The sequence below is a fragment of the Coturnix japonica genome, chromosome 2, assembly GCF_054131305.1.
Source record: "Coturnix japonica strain WE chromosome 2, WE-NBRP24, whole genome shotgun sequence".
Taxonomy (NCBI): domain Eukaryota; kingdom Metazoa; phylum Chordata; class Aves; order Galliformes; family Phasianidae; genus Coturnix; species Coturnix japonica.
Genome location: NC_140664.1, coordinates 27,548,108 through 27,561,914, shown reverse-complemented (window position 1 = coordinate 27,561,914; position 13,807 = coordinate 27,548,108). Strand labels below are relative to the sequence as shown.

The window sequence follows — 13,807 nt, the reverse complement described above, 5'->3', positions numbered from 1 at the left end:
ATAATAACTGATGAGCAATACACCTACCCAAAATCTCCGCCTTCTGTTCAGAGAAGAAAAATAATTTCTTGTCTTTGTGCCTCAGTCGTGCTGAAAACAGCATACTGCCATCACATTCTGCATGAAGTGTTAGAGCAGGAAGCCTTCTTCTGAGGACATGTGAGTTCCACCATTGCCACTGCAGCAGAACAGTATGTGGTGAGAAGGGACTGTAAAGAGGAGGGGACACTCGTGATTTAGTGTTTATTTTGCTTCAGATCTTTGTTAAGCATGCCTGCACAGCCAGCTCATTGTCACTGTTGAAGAACATGAATAGTTGTAATAATAGACATACTGAGGCTACATAGAAGGGAACTGAGAGTAGTCCATAATTGTATTGAATTTCCTTACTGTTTAGACTAGAGAGAGTAAAATGGCATCTACGGTCTCTTTACACAAAACAAATGTGAGTGGTTTGTTTAGAACCTTTACACAACTACTTGACAACAAAATGTGTAGAAGGTCACAGGAGATAGGAAGCTTCCTGGATGTACCTGAGTTCATGCAAGAACCAGAGCTAGTGTAACTTCTGATAAGGTAATTCCATAAAGCATTCCAAGATTATCAGAAGGGTTGCACTGTATCATAAAAGAAAAAATGATGCAGGTAGAATATAGCATGCAGAAGCAGTTTTCCAGCTCCTCCCACTGTAGGACGCAAGAGACACGGTTATAGTTAACTTTGGATAATCAACCACTGTGAAACAGAATGGAAAGGTTGTACATTTGAGCAGCTTTTTCACTGATTTTGCTCTCAATGATGAGGGTCTCGGAACCAATATTAGACATGGAAATGGCAAACTACAGTGAAGTTTTAGATCCCACATACACCGCATTGGAGTTTGAAACTATGCAGATTCTGTACAATGGAAACGGTGAGTTCTGCTCCATCATACAAAATCATGCCAGTTAGTGGGAAGTGTGAAGTTAATTAATGTTTTAAGGTGTTAGCAAAATGTTTTATTAATGGAAGATTTGGTGATTGTTTTCAAACTACAAATCTTCTCTTTCACACTTCACCGTTAACTCTAAGTTATTGACATTATAATTCTTTAACATTAAGGAAAATAGGAGAGCAGTTATATGTAATAAAATAACTGAACTGTACTGTCATCAGTCAGTTAATCAAAGGAAGAAAACGTTGTATTCAGCAGTTGTTTTATTTACTGTAAGACAAATGAATAACTAGTATTGACAGTTGGGACATAAAAGTAAATTTTGTATATAGCATTCAGAAGGACAGGACAAAATTATCCAGAGGTTTGTGGGGGGGGAAAAAAAATAAAATTAGATACTGTTTCTTGATGCCTGCTTTTTAATCATTGGACTAAAATTTTATTTATTTAAATATTAAGCTAGTCATTCTAGATATGTGTATATATGAATGAGAGTAATCATGTTGGCTCTCTACAGGCTTAGCTGAGGAAGACTATTGGATTTGGCAAATGTAGCATTTTAACTTCAGGTAGAATATTTTGATCAATTTTTATTTTTTATTTTATTTTATTTTATTTTATTTAATAGGAAGCACACCATTTCATTTTGCCATATTTTAGCACTGAACAAAGCCAAGTAATTTCTGTCTATTAATGTGAAGAAAAGTATCAAGTGAATTAAACTCCCCTGAAGTGTCTTTCAAATCTTCTGATATATTACTTTCTAGTTGTATTTCCAAGGCAGTTATAGTATTTATAAAATATAGTATATATTGAAATACAGAACAAATAGTGATTTGCAGGAAAAATACTCAGCACCTTGCATTTCCCTTGTCTACGTATTCTTTCCATATAGAAGTTAGTTTTTATTACTGGACTTGAATTTTTATTTGAATTTCTCGTATTACTTTACAACCAGCTTAGTAAACAGAAAAGTAGATTTTATTATTGATTTAGGAAGAAAAACAGACCTTCACTGCCTAAATGATTTTAAAGCTATCAACAATGATTATGTAAGTTTTAGAGGATTTATCTGATTTTCCTTTTACTATGGGTGATTTCATTGGTCATTTGTTTTTTGCTGAATCTCATTCTTTCTGTTCTGTTAATGTTACACAGAATGGGAAAGCTGATTAGGGAGGTTATACAGTGCCATGTGTAAGAGATCCAGTTAGTAAAATTATTCACTGTAAATGATTACTTTGACAACTATTATTTACTAAATGCAGTCCTTTTTTCTTCAGTTTGCTTTGAGGTTAGCTCTAGTATTTTCTGATAGAATTTATAAAAAAAAAAAAAAAAAAGGTTGACTTCCATCTACAGTGCTAGTCTGGATCTGAGAGCTGCTTCTTCTAAACTTTCAGATGTGTATTTTCAAAATTTCTAAGTTATTAGAACTATTCAGAGAAATTTAACTATCCACATTCAGACATGTTCTACAGTTCTGTTGAATAAACTTTGCAAAATCAAGTCAATTTCCCAGACATTTTCTTTCAGAATATTACCCAATGAAAACAAGTATCCACTGCGGTGGCGCAGTGGTAGGAATACCACTTGCAACATCGGAGGCCCGGGTTCGAATCCCCCCTGTGGCGCAAGTGGTAGAAGTGCCGCTCTGCTACACAGGAGGCTTGAATACCAGGGGTTGGACTCGATGATCTCTAAAGTCCCTTCCAACCCACACGACACTGTGATACTGTGATACTGTGATATATATGTACACACACACATAAACACATGGAGATACAAGTCATATTGTTACAAAAAATTTCATCATTACATTTAAATATTTTAATTAATCTTCTGTGTTCTGATCCAAAATCAAGAAAGTCTGAAGTAAAGCTTTTGTATTTTTTAAAAGAAGTTACCCTGTAGACTATTTTTAAAAATAATTTTTTGGCCATAACAAACCCAATTTTAGAACAGTAAATTTTCAGGGATCTGAATCCTTACCTTTTTTATTTTTATTTGAACATTATTTAATGTGATTCTAATCAACTATGACTCGGTACAGGAATAAGTTAAGGCTAATTTTTTCTTTGTCTAAGGAATTATATTTACATTGTAAATTCCTTGGGACATAAGCAAAATTTTATTGGGTTATTGAATGACACATTCCAGATGGCTCAACTGCAATATAAATAATGTCTATCAACATTAACAGTTCTGCTTTTCAACATTTTTACTCTTAATGAACTCATATACTTCTTAATGCAGGCTTGAATATTTAAGTACTGTTAACCTCTTTTCTCTGAATAGCCACAAAAGTTTAATGGATACTACAGTTTTCCTTCCGTAAGAACAGAAGCATACTCAGAAAAATATAATCAGAAAATATGTCTGTTAAGCCTTTTGACTCAAAGGATAACAAATATAACTGCTCTGATTTTAGGTGAATTCAGTGTTTACCATGTTCAATGATTAAATGTTGAACATATTTAGATAATATTCTCTCACACAACTTTTTAGTCAATCCTCCTTTGAAAAAGTTGTTCAAGGAAGTAAAACTAAGTCCTCTTAGCATTTTTTCCTTATGTCTACTGTACTTTTTAAAAATATAATTGATTTTTTTCAGTGACAGTCAATAGTTACTGCCTTCTCCTATTAGACGTAGCATTTGATGTCTTTGCCAGCTATCCATGTAATGCTGCTTTATGACAAAGTTTCTCTTGTTAGTTATAATACATATGTACTTAGAATGTTACATTTACTTTATTACCCCTTCCAGTTGGAAACAGATCAGAATAAAATTATTTGTTGTTGAGAACTTCATCAATTCTGCTATTCTGACTCTAGCAAACAGAAAAATCCTTATTTCTTAAGTATAAATTGTCCATGTGCTACTTTTTCAAACTTTGTCCATAATTATATATACTGTTCTTGCCTCTTTTCAGACAGTTCTGGAGAACCTCTCAACATGAATGCTACTGACAGTGGGATCAGTAGTCTCTGTGCAATATGTGGAGACCGAGCAACTGGAAAACATTATGGTGCTTCCAGCTGTGATGGATGCAAAGGTTTCTTTAGACGCAGTATACGGAAAAATCATGTTTATACATGCAGGTATTTAAAAAGTTAATCTAGAGACACTATATTAATAAATGTACACAAACATTACTTTCCAACATTTTCAGGATTTTCAAACTCACATAGGAGTATTTTCCGCTTCTTCTGAAGGAATTCTAAGATGGAGTGTGCGGGGATGTTATGTTCTTATAATGTGGAAAAAAAAATCCCTTTATTTTAAGACTAATGAACTGGACCACCTATAAATTGCTTCTCTGATGTGGAATCTTTGTAGTACTACATATACTCCTAAAGGCAACATATTAAGTCAGCATTTAAGGCCTCATGAAAGTATTCTATTCATTGATGGTGGGTTGTTGTTTTTTTTTCACTTGTAGGACTTGCAGACAAAATGCTAAGAATGAAAAGTTACCAACAATTTAATGAGCATCAAGACAGCACTTTCTGAAAATCGAACCTTAATTATCAAAGCCAGGCTGAATGGCTTAGGTGTCTTATATTAGTTGGGGTTTTTTTGTTTGATTGTTTTTCCTATGATAAACTTCTTATCACTACTAGAACAAAAAAATGTTTATACAAGTATAGATACTCAGGTATCTGTTTACTGGGGAAGATCTGTCAGTTTCCACATGTCCATTAACGAGGTAGATGTAATTGCATTACTGAAGTGCAGTCTCTATCTTTTATTTATGATTATAAAGAATCACAGAAACACAGAACAGTTGAGGTTGGAAGGGACCTCTGGAGCTTATCTGGTATAACCTCTTTGCTCAAGCTGGGACACCTAGATCAGAGTGCCCAGGACCATATCCAGAGTGGCATTCTCTGAAAACCTAACAAAACAAAAGAAGAAAAAAAGAAAGAAAATGAAAAAAATATTTTGTATTTTCACTGGCCATTTGGAAAGTGTGATTCTTAACTGATTTTTAATTTTTAGTCTTAAAATTGTTCCTTATTAAGGCAGTCTCTGTAGAGAAAATCTAAGATTTATGAGTCTTTTTTTAAAGACAAGTCAATTATATATACACATCTTCCCACTTCAGTGATGCACAGCTCCTTTTAGTGACCATTTCCCTCTTTGTCAATCTGAACTGCAACCTGCTAACTTTTCTGTGCTTAGCTGCCCAAATTGTCATTCTGCAGGTATGTGTGCCATGTTTGAGGAATTGTTCTGTGTGTGCTTGAGTCCTTAAGATGTCAGTCTTAAGCCATGCACAGAATATATTTGTGAGTTTACACAGATAGATAGAACTGAAAACTTTCTTTCTGGTCTTGTTGCTGGAAATGTTGTTTGCTCCACTCTTCCTTGGATACTTAACATTCTTATTGTGGATATACAAGGCAGATACTCACTGATCTGCCCTGATCATAGACATGCTTCTAAAATGGTGTAACGAGCTGATATAACTGTCCAAGCAGAGCTCTGAAGAAGATAAATCTATCTATGTATCAAATGCACAACAACAACAAAAAGGCAAAAGCAAGTGGAGAGGAGGGGATGTCTCATGTACATTTCCCTTCTGTGGATGTGCGTGAGAGCCAGGAAAATTTTCTTGCAGTGTCACACTATGTGTGTTTCCGCATCTTTACTTTATTGCAGTATTCAGGTTTATTTTCCTCCTGTTTCCTGTTTAATTTGTCACCTGTGATGATATTACAGGTAACTTGTTCATGTGTTAGCTCCTAGAAGGTACCGGTTTTGCAGGAATGGGTGGGCTGGTCTGTGCTGGTGACCGTTTTCATCAATTATCCTGTCCTGCTATTCGTACCATTTCATCCCAACCCTTTCTGTGTAGGCAGTCATTTGCTTATCTCACAATAAAGCATAACACAAAAATATTCCATTCTTGACCATTCTAATTTGTATCTTATATAAATACAATAAGTATTTTATGCATACACACATGTGCCCACAATTTAAGGAGGCATGGAATCTCTCAAGACTGACTGATAGGGAAAAAAACTACAGAAGAAATTCTGTAGCTACAGACATAATTCTGAGAGCACAAATTAGTTTTCCTCTTCATAACCAATGTTGCGCTTTATTAATTCTTTGTATGTTTACTCTTTTTTGTCTCTGATAGATTCAGCCGACAATGTGTTGTTGACAAGGACAAAAGGAATCAGTGCAGATACTGTCGTTTAAAAAAATGTTTTCGAGCAGGAATGAAAAAAGAAGGTAATAGACTCATTTATTATTTGATATGGCCATAGTAATCGAATCTAAGTTTAAAAATTTAATCAAAATTCCAACTTTAATCAAAATTTAAAAAAAAATCAACAACAGAATAATTAAATGGCAAATCTGCTATAGTGCCTGTATGAAGGATATTTATACTGAGGTGAAGTATGCATCATCTAATTTTCTGGTGAGTAAGCAGTTTTAACACTGGGCATTATCAAGCATGACAGGTTTAAAGTGAATCTCAACTGCTTAATCCATGAATCCTGGTACCAAAATTCATTGCTTTCTAAATGTTTAGCCATTCGCCTGGAAAAATTCAAAGCACAGGATTTCAATTCTAATTTATATTTTTTTCCAAATTTGAGTCATAAAATACATACTTAGCATTGTGTTTCTACCCTACTTAAGCTACAGGGTAGCTTTGTTTTTAATGTTTGAAACAGGTAACTGTTAGTAGTACTGTAGTAACTGTTAGTGGAGTGTCAACAATCAGAAATATTTCCAATCTCGCTGGGACTTAAAATGTGTATGTGACATATACTTGTGCGTATGTGAGAAAAGATACTTATGCATCTACCTGACAAATGTGAAGAAACATGGATCTTCTGGTGATCTTCTTGAGGGCATGGAAGGATCAATGTTATCACTTTCGGTTATAATATAGTGGCAGAAGGCCTCCTGATCTGGTTCAAATAAGCAGTCAGAAATGATTATTTTGTTCTAAAATCTATGTTTTCTCTGATACTTTTTGCTACCAGTTTTATTTGGAATATGATATGTCATGTGGAAGACCAGTCTGCAATGGGAGTGCATGACTGTCCTGTACTGTAACTAGTCTGTATCAGATTTAGTCTATGCATTGCTTTCATAAGATGAAGCAAGCTGTTTCTTAATCCTCTTAAGTTTCTGTAGTATCACATTGCTTTGCTAGTATTCAAGTTATAGTATGAGATAACAGGATTTTTTTCCTTGCAACTCCAGAGGAATAGTCTAGCTAAACAGGTAGTTCTGTGCTTGTATGAAATAGGTTTGATATTTTTGTGGAACATTATAGTCTTCCAGAATTTGAACCACTAAAATCAGCAGTGTGTTGGTAGTCTAACATGAAAAAAAAAAAGGAAGACTATATACATAGCAGCCCTAGAACTTCTGCAAAAAGCAAAGCTTTGTAGAATTTCAAAAGGGGGAAATAAAGAACATTTTAGCTCAGAAGGGACGTCTGGAAGTCATCTAGCCCAGGCTCCCATTTAAAACAGAGGTAATTTCTGGGTTCAGTCAGGTTGCTAAGAACTCTGTCCAGCCTGGTTTAGGTAGTCCCTAAGAGAGGGCGTTTCTCAACCTCTGTCAGCAACTTTTTCCACGGCTTGACAGCCCTCACTGTGAAGATTTTCCTTGTAATATCTAACTGGAATGTCTCATTTTGCAGTTAGTGTGGTGTCTATTGACTTGGCCTTTCACTGAACATGTGAGAAGAATCTGGGTCTACTTAAATTAGACCCACCTCCAACTTAGTCCTCTTTTTCCTATAAAAACAACTACTCTGTCTCACCTTGGACATCACGGGCCAGTTTTCCAGTGTCTCTTGTTTACTGGTTAGCCCAGTACATATTTAGCTAGTGTGAACACAAGGCATACTGCTGACTCATGTTATAAATGAAAATATATATTCTGTTCAGAATTCTAATCTCATTTATGCTATTCTGCTTCTTTCAGTTCCACTACCTATAAAGCTTTCATTTTCCCCCATATCCAAGTCATGTTTATTCAAGGCTTCCAAGTAGTAAAATAATTCAGGAGACTGAACTGTAGATTTCACTGCTCATATGCTGTTAAAGACCTCTCTCTACACCATCAGGTTATCTCTTACAGCATAAGTGTAGCATAGTCAGTATGATATATTTGTAGCTTGTTTCCAGGAAATCACTTTCTTTCCTTCAAGGCAAAGGTGAAAAGGGCTTCAGCTGGTAGAGGCTATACAAGCCCTCTTTGAGCAAATGTTCCCCCTTCCTTATGGAGTCTGAACAAAGGCTCTGGAAAGATAGACAATTCAGTCTATCTGAAATTATGCATTCCCAAAAAATAATAGAGGCATTTGCCTATGAATTTCAAGTGACTAGTGACTTTCACTAGTGATTGGCAGAATAGCTTACTATTTTATTAATTTTAGTTAGTATTGACATTATTTTAATTAGCTATGTGACGCTAAGATTCTGAGATTAAAAGTGAGTGTTTATTCTCCATTCTTTTTAAAAAGGTTATATTTTTTGACTCCCTTCTTCAAGCACATTTAGTGTTGAGTGTTTATCACTGAGCAACATTTCTTATTGTGGCTTTAATAAAAGGCCCATCATTGAATGTCCTTGGCAAAAAGTTACTACTCCTCAGGAATAAACTATGTGCATTGTTCAGACAAGCCCTGCAAACTATTCAGTTTTTTATTTATTTATTTTCTTTTTTATTGAAGCCTTTGGAGCTGCTCACAAAACAGCAAACGTATCTTTGGAAATAAAGCTGCTGCTCTTAAAAGATGATGAGATTCCTCGTGCAGTAAAAAATATTTTGATCAGTATAATTCTTTTTTTTTTTTTTCTCCTTTCTTTTTCTTTCCTGGCCTAACCTTGGACATGCTCTAGGTTGCAGAAATATCTGATTGATAGTTTTATTTTTCATTCTTCCTTGAATTCAGAAGTAAGCCTTGTTGCTTCATAAGCCTTGCATGTACTGATTAAGGATTCCATATTTAAAGTCCTTTCAACTACCTTTTCTGTCCTCCCATGGGACAAAATTTATCTGCCTGGAACCCTTTTGGTGCTTTTTTGTTCTTTAATTTCTTACTTAGTTAATCTTCTGTAAACTAGCTAGGAATTCACAGTCACAGTATTATATTTAAGTCTTGAAATTATTTTACTAGGATATTTAGTTCATTATTCATTGCTGTATCAAGGTTTCTTACAGGAAACTATGTCTCACTCAGACATTTTTCATGGTGTTGTACATCCTGACCTATTCAGCAGTACTGAGATGTCCACTTCTGTCACTATCAAAAAACATCATTTATTGAAGTTTAGTTTCTAGATACAATTAGTTATACTAAGTTTTATAGACAAACATCATAATGTAGATAAGGACCATGAACATGTACTGTCATTCTTTCTCATTACTCAGAGCTGAAAGCACAAGGTTTTTTAAATGCCATACTTTTTATTCTTATAATTATCTAGTATGCCTCTGTCATGATATCGTGTTGCAATGTTTACAAGTCAATAAATGAGACAATTATTCTCTTCCAGCTGTACAAAATGAACGGGACAGAATCAGTACAAGAAGAAATACTTTTGATGGCTGCAACATTCCCTCTATTAGCACACTGTCACAAGCTGAGACACTTTCCCGTCAGGTACTGATACCTTCCATAAAATTCTTTAATGACTTCAAGAAAATATTTTCTGTGGTTAAAACCTTTCTGATTCTCATTGTATTCAATATCATTTTAGAGATTACCTTCTTCCTACTTCCAAAATATACCCATTTTCCTCTTTCCAATAAAGAATCAGCAACAGAATTCATTCTTAAAGCAAAGTCAATATAAAGTTTCTACTTTGTCCTGGACAATATGTCCTAGGCGCCTTTCTTAATAAAGCTTTATGATTCTTACTGCTTTTAAATCAGTTGCTGTCTCAGGCAGCTGGTGGCATCTATCTGTTCTTTAGGCTTGCTTTCCTATGAAACATTAGTGAAAAAATTGTCAAAACACATTAAATTTCTAATAGGTGTAGGCACTCATTTCCTTACATTCTTTTGAAAATCCCATTTTCAATTTCCTTAGGTATTATAAATAAGGCAAACAGAAGTGTTCCAACTGAAAACTCTATTCTCAGCTTTCTTTTAAATTTTCTTTGTCTCATCTGAACTTCATTTTCTTTCTTTTTTTTTTTTTTTTCCTATTCAATCAATTGCTGAATGGAACAGTCTCCAGTCCTTTTCTGCAACTGAGATAAATCATGGTCATTGATTCTGCATTCTTGCACCTCTTGCTAACTTAGAATTTAACTGCCACCTTTATGATTTCATGTTGACTGATTTATACATCCCCAAATGTTCTGTAATCTCATCCTTTATCAGCATCCCTCTTAGGGTGGAACTGTCTGTGAAGAATTGATGCGGGAATTACTGGGTGATGGTCTTTGGCAGATATTGTGTGTCTGGGCAGATGAACATAATGGACCTTCCTACCTTTCATAGCTATGCAGTATGAAAAATATACCTATTTTACCTCCTTAGTAATTCTTTGAACTTGCTTATTATGCTTTTTAGTGTGTGCACGTGTGTGTCAGTACCTTAATCATTTCCAACTGACGCATGCAGTTCAGGAATAAGAGCTTTCTTAAAGAGAATCACATCCTCCAGTCTTTTCTGCCATGAAGTTTTTGTCAGCTGGTACATTTCTGTCCTAAAACACTACCTTGTGCATTCACACAAAAATTTATTATTCTTATTGTTTGATATGGTGCAGTAAAAGAGAATTGCTTCCAATATGCCAAATCTTAAAGGCCAAGAGGTTATTTTAATGTGATGGAAAAGCCAAGTTCTAGAGGTCCTTGTTTTTGCCTCAGTTGAATGGGCCTGTCATAGCTCAGTCCTGAGAAGAGATTTCAAGAGTTTGGTAGTGTCATACATCATACGGTAGAATCATAGAAAGTCTTGGGTTGGAAAGTAATTTAAAGACTATCTAGTTCAAATTCCCCTTGAGAATGGTTGCCACCCACCAGATCATACTGCCCAAGGACCCATCCAACCTGGCCTCGGTTACCTTTAGGGAGGGGGCTTCCACAGCTTCTTTGGGCTACCTGTTGCACTGCCTTACCACACTTAATTAATTTCCTCCTAACATCTAACCTAAATCTCCCTTCTTTTAGTTTAAAACTGTTCCCCATGGCCCAATCACTCTCAGGCTGTATAAAAAGTCCCTCATGTTAATAAACTTCCTTTAAGTACTGGAAGGCCACAGTGAGGTCTCCTTGGAGCCTTTTCTTCTCCAAGCTGAACAAGCCCATCTCCCTCAGTTTTTCTCCATAAGAGAGGTGCTGCAGCCCTCTCATCCTCCTCATGGCCCTCCTCTGGACTCTCAACAGCTCCATGTCTTTCTTGCGCTAGGGGCCTCATGCTTGGATATAGTACTCCCAATAGGGGCTCAGGAGGGTGGAGCAGAGGGGGACAATCACCTCCCTTGCCCTGCTGGCCACCCGTACTTTGATACAGCCCAGGATACTGCTGGCATTCTGGGCTGAAAGTGCACACCACTTGCTTGTGTCAACCACAACCCCAAGTCCTGTACTTGGTCAAGTATTTGAGCTTTGAAAATGATGAAAAGGGTGGCATTCTTCTGTTTTTAAATTTCATATTAAAATAGGGAAAATATTTTTTTTTTATCCCCAAGGATTGCTAGTGAGGATAAACTGTGCAAGTAAAATTCTTCTCCCACAGACTGAAGGTCTTGGATCATGTAAATGTGTAAGGGACATGCTGTGCTCTCAATAGAGATTTGTCACAGGCATTCCTCAGGATGATATGAATGTAGTGTTATTTTATCTTGTTCATCGAGCTGGTGACACCCATGTTGCAAATCAGAAATGAGGAGCAACAGAGAAAGAGGAAAGTTCTCAGCTTCATGTCTTTGTAAAGACATGCAGTCCTAGTAGTTCATAAGGAATCCTGAACAGAAGTTCACTGAGTAATTTCAGCACATAGTCCATAATCTTGTAATTTTTCAAGTTGTATAGTTTAGGATATTAAAGGATAGAGTGTTTCAAGTTCATGAGTCATTATGTGTAATGATTAAAGAACCTGCATGCTCTTTTCCCTCTTGAACTAACTTCTAGTCAGTGGATGGTGATATATCTGTTTTTCTAATAGATCAGAGAGCCTCCTGCTATGAGAAGCATGGTTCAGATGGTAAACTGCCATTAGTATCCAAGCTGTTTTCATTGTTTTAGGAAGTGCTGGGCTTTATTTTAGAAGTACAGCTCCCTTTGACCATCCAAGGATAACGGGATTTCACCATGGGTCCCAATGTGTGATTAAAAACAGATCTGAGAATGAGGGGTTTATGACAGAAGTCAACCTAAATAGTACCCACAATCCTGAAATTTGTAACCACAAAAAATAAAATGGTTGATTATTATTTATTTATTTTTTTGAGGGGGGCTGGAATGGAGAAATAGCAGTGGGGTTATAGGAATAATCAAATCTCAGGATTTCTTAAGTATCCTTTCTTAAGTAAAATGTAAAGTGAAACTGTTTCAGTAGTCTCATACATTGCTTTGTTCCGTCCCCATTTTAACTTCAGAAGTTAGTGATAGTTTCACTAGAATATCATACTACCCATTTGCTCTTTTTTATTCTTTGCCTTTTGTTTTATTGTATATGAACTCTGTCTTTTTTCCTAAAATGAGGTAAATTATAGCCATCTTAAAGGGAAAAGAAAAAAAAAATCATAACCTGAACCTAAACAAAACAAAACCTTCCCACCTACAGACAATGAAGTCTTTAAAATCTTCACAAATAATTCTTTGGAAGGCAGAGCTATTGTACCATGATATGAATAGCAGTAATAATGAGAAATTAAGTTTTATAATTTTTGTGCAGACTATTCTTTTTGTATTGTCTATACAGTCAAGGAATTTCTTAAGTGTATGTGATAACTGCTGTCATTTTTATTTTTTTTTTTCCCTTAGTTTGCTCTGAAAATGCAATTATATGAAACTCAACACCATTAATATTTTTCTTTTAATCTGTCCAGATCTCAGTCTCCAGTCCTGGTGCAAGCACTGACATAAATGCAAAGAAAATTGCTGGTATTAGTGATGTCTGTGAATCTATGAAGCAGCAACTTTTGGTCCTGGTGGAATGGGCTAAATATATTCCCGGTTTCTGTGAATTACCACTGGATGACCAGGTACAAGAGGAGACCAAAGAGAGAACTTTAATAACTGTCTTTTTCTTTCTGTTATATTTTAATTTTATGAGAAAATAATGATGCAATGTCTGATCAAATACAGCTGGATACTAGATGCTTGATTTTAAATCTTTTTGTTTGTTTGTTTGTTTTTAATTTTGAAGTAGCTCAACCATGGAAAGATGGAGGGAGTTGATAAGGCTCTAGCCTGTTAGAAGAAGAAATCAAATCTTCAGCAAACCAGTAGTCATTTAGTTTTTTGTGTTTTCTGTATTCTTTTAGAAGCAGAAATAACAACTTGAATGCGGAAATGAAAAAAAATCTTGTAAATATTATGATTTTTTTTTTATCCTTACAAAGTAGTTGTTTTATGTCCAACTTTCATTATAATATAGATTAAGAAGCCTGTTATTTAATTTGAAGCAGATTGTCTCTGCTTGCAAAAAATAAAAGCCATAAGAATCTTGAGAAAATGACAAGCGTGCTGATGTCACTCTATAGCAAGCAATATTTCATGATGTAATGTACTCAGATCATATTGTAAATAACAGAAGTGTAGAGAAAAAACATCATCAAAACATGAAGGGTTCTTCAGGGTTTTTATTACAGAGGCCTGACATATCATCAGATTTGTATTGCGCCTAATGTTTAGTGTGTTTCAGAGCCA

The 13,807-nt window shown here is 35.3% G+C and overlaps 1 protein-coding gene across 3 annotated transcripts in view; it reads left to right on the top strand.

Annotated features, from left to right (window-relative positions):
• The window catches only part of HNF4G (hepatocyte nuclear factor 4 gamma), a 60,570-nt gene that overhangs the window by 36,906 nt on the left and 9,857 nt on the right, over positions 1–13,807 (top strand). For 2 of the 3 annotated variants that reach the window (XM_015855805.3, XM_085537279.1), the window contains exons 1-5: positions 711–913; positions 3,868–4,036; positions 6,085–6,179; positions 9,476–9,582; positions 12,985–13,140. In XM_015855805.3, the coding sequence (XP_015711291.2) occupies positions 796–913; positions 3,868–4,036; positions 6,085–6,179; positions 9,476–9,582; positions 12,985–13,140 (645 nt within the window). In that variant the 5' untranslated portion in view covers positions 711–795. Of the gene's footprint in view, positions 1–710; positions 914–3,867; positions 4,037–6,084; positions 6,180–9,475; positions 9,583–12,984; positions 13,141–13,807 lie in introns of those variants that run through there. The other variant, XM_085537280.1, reaches the window with a different exon arrangement.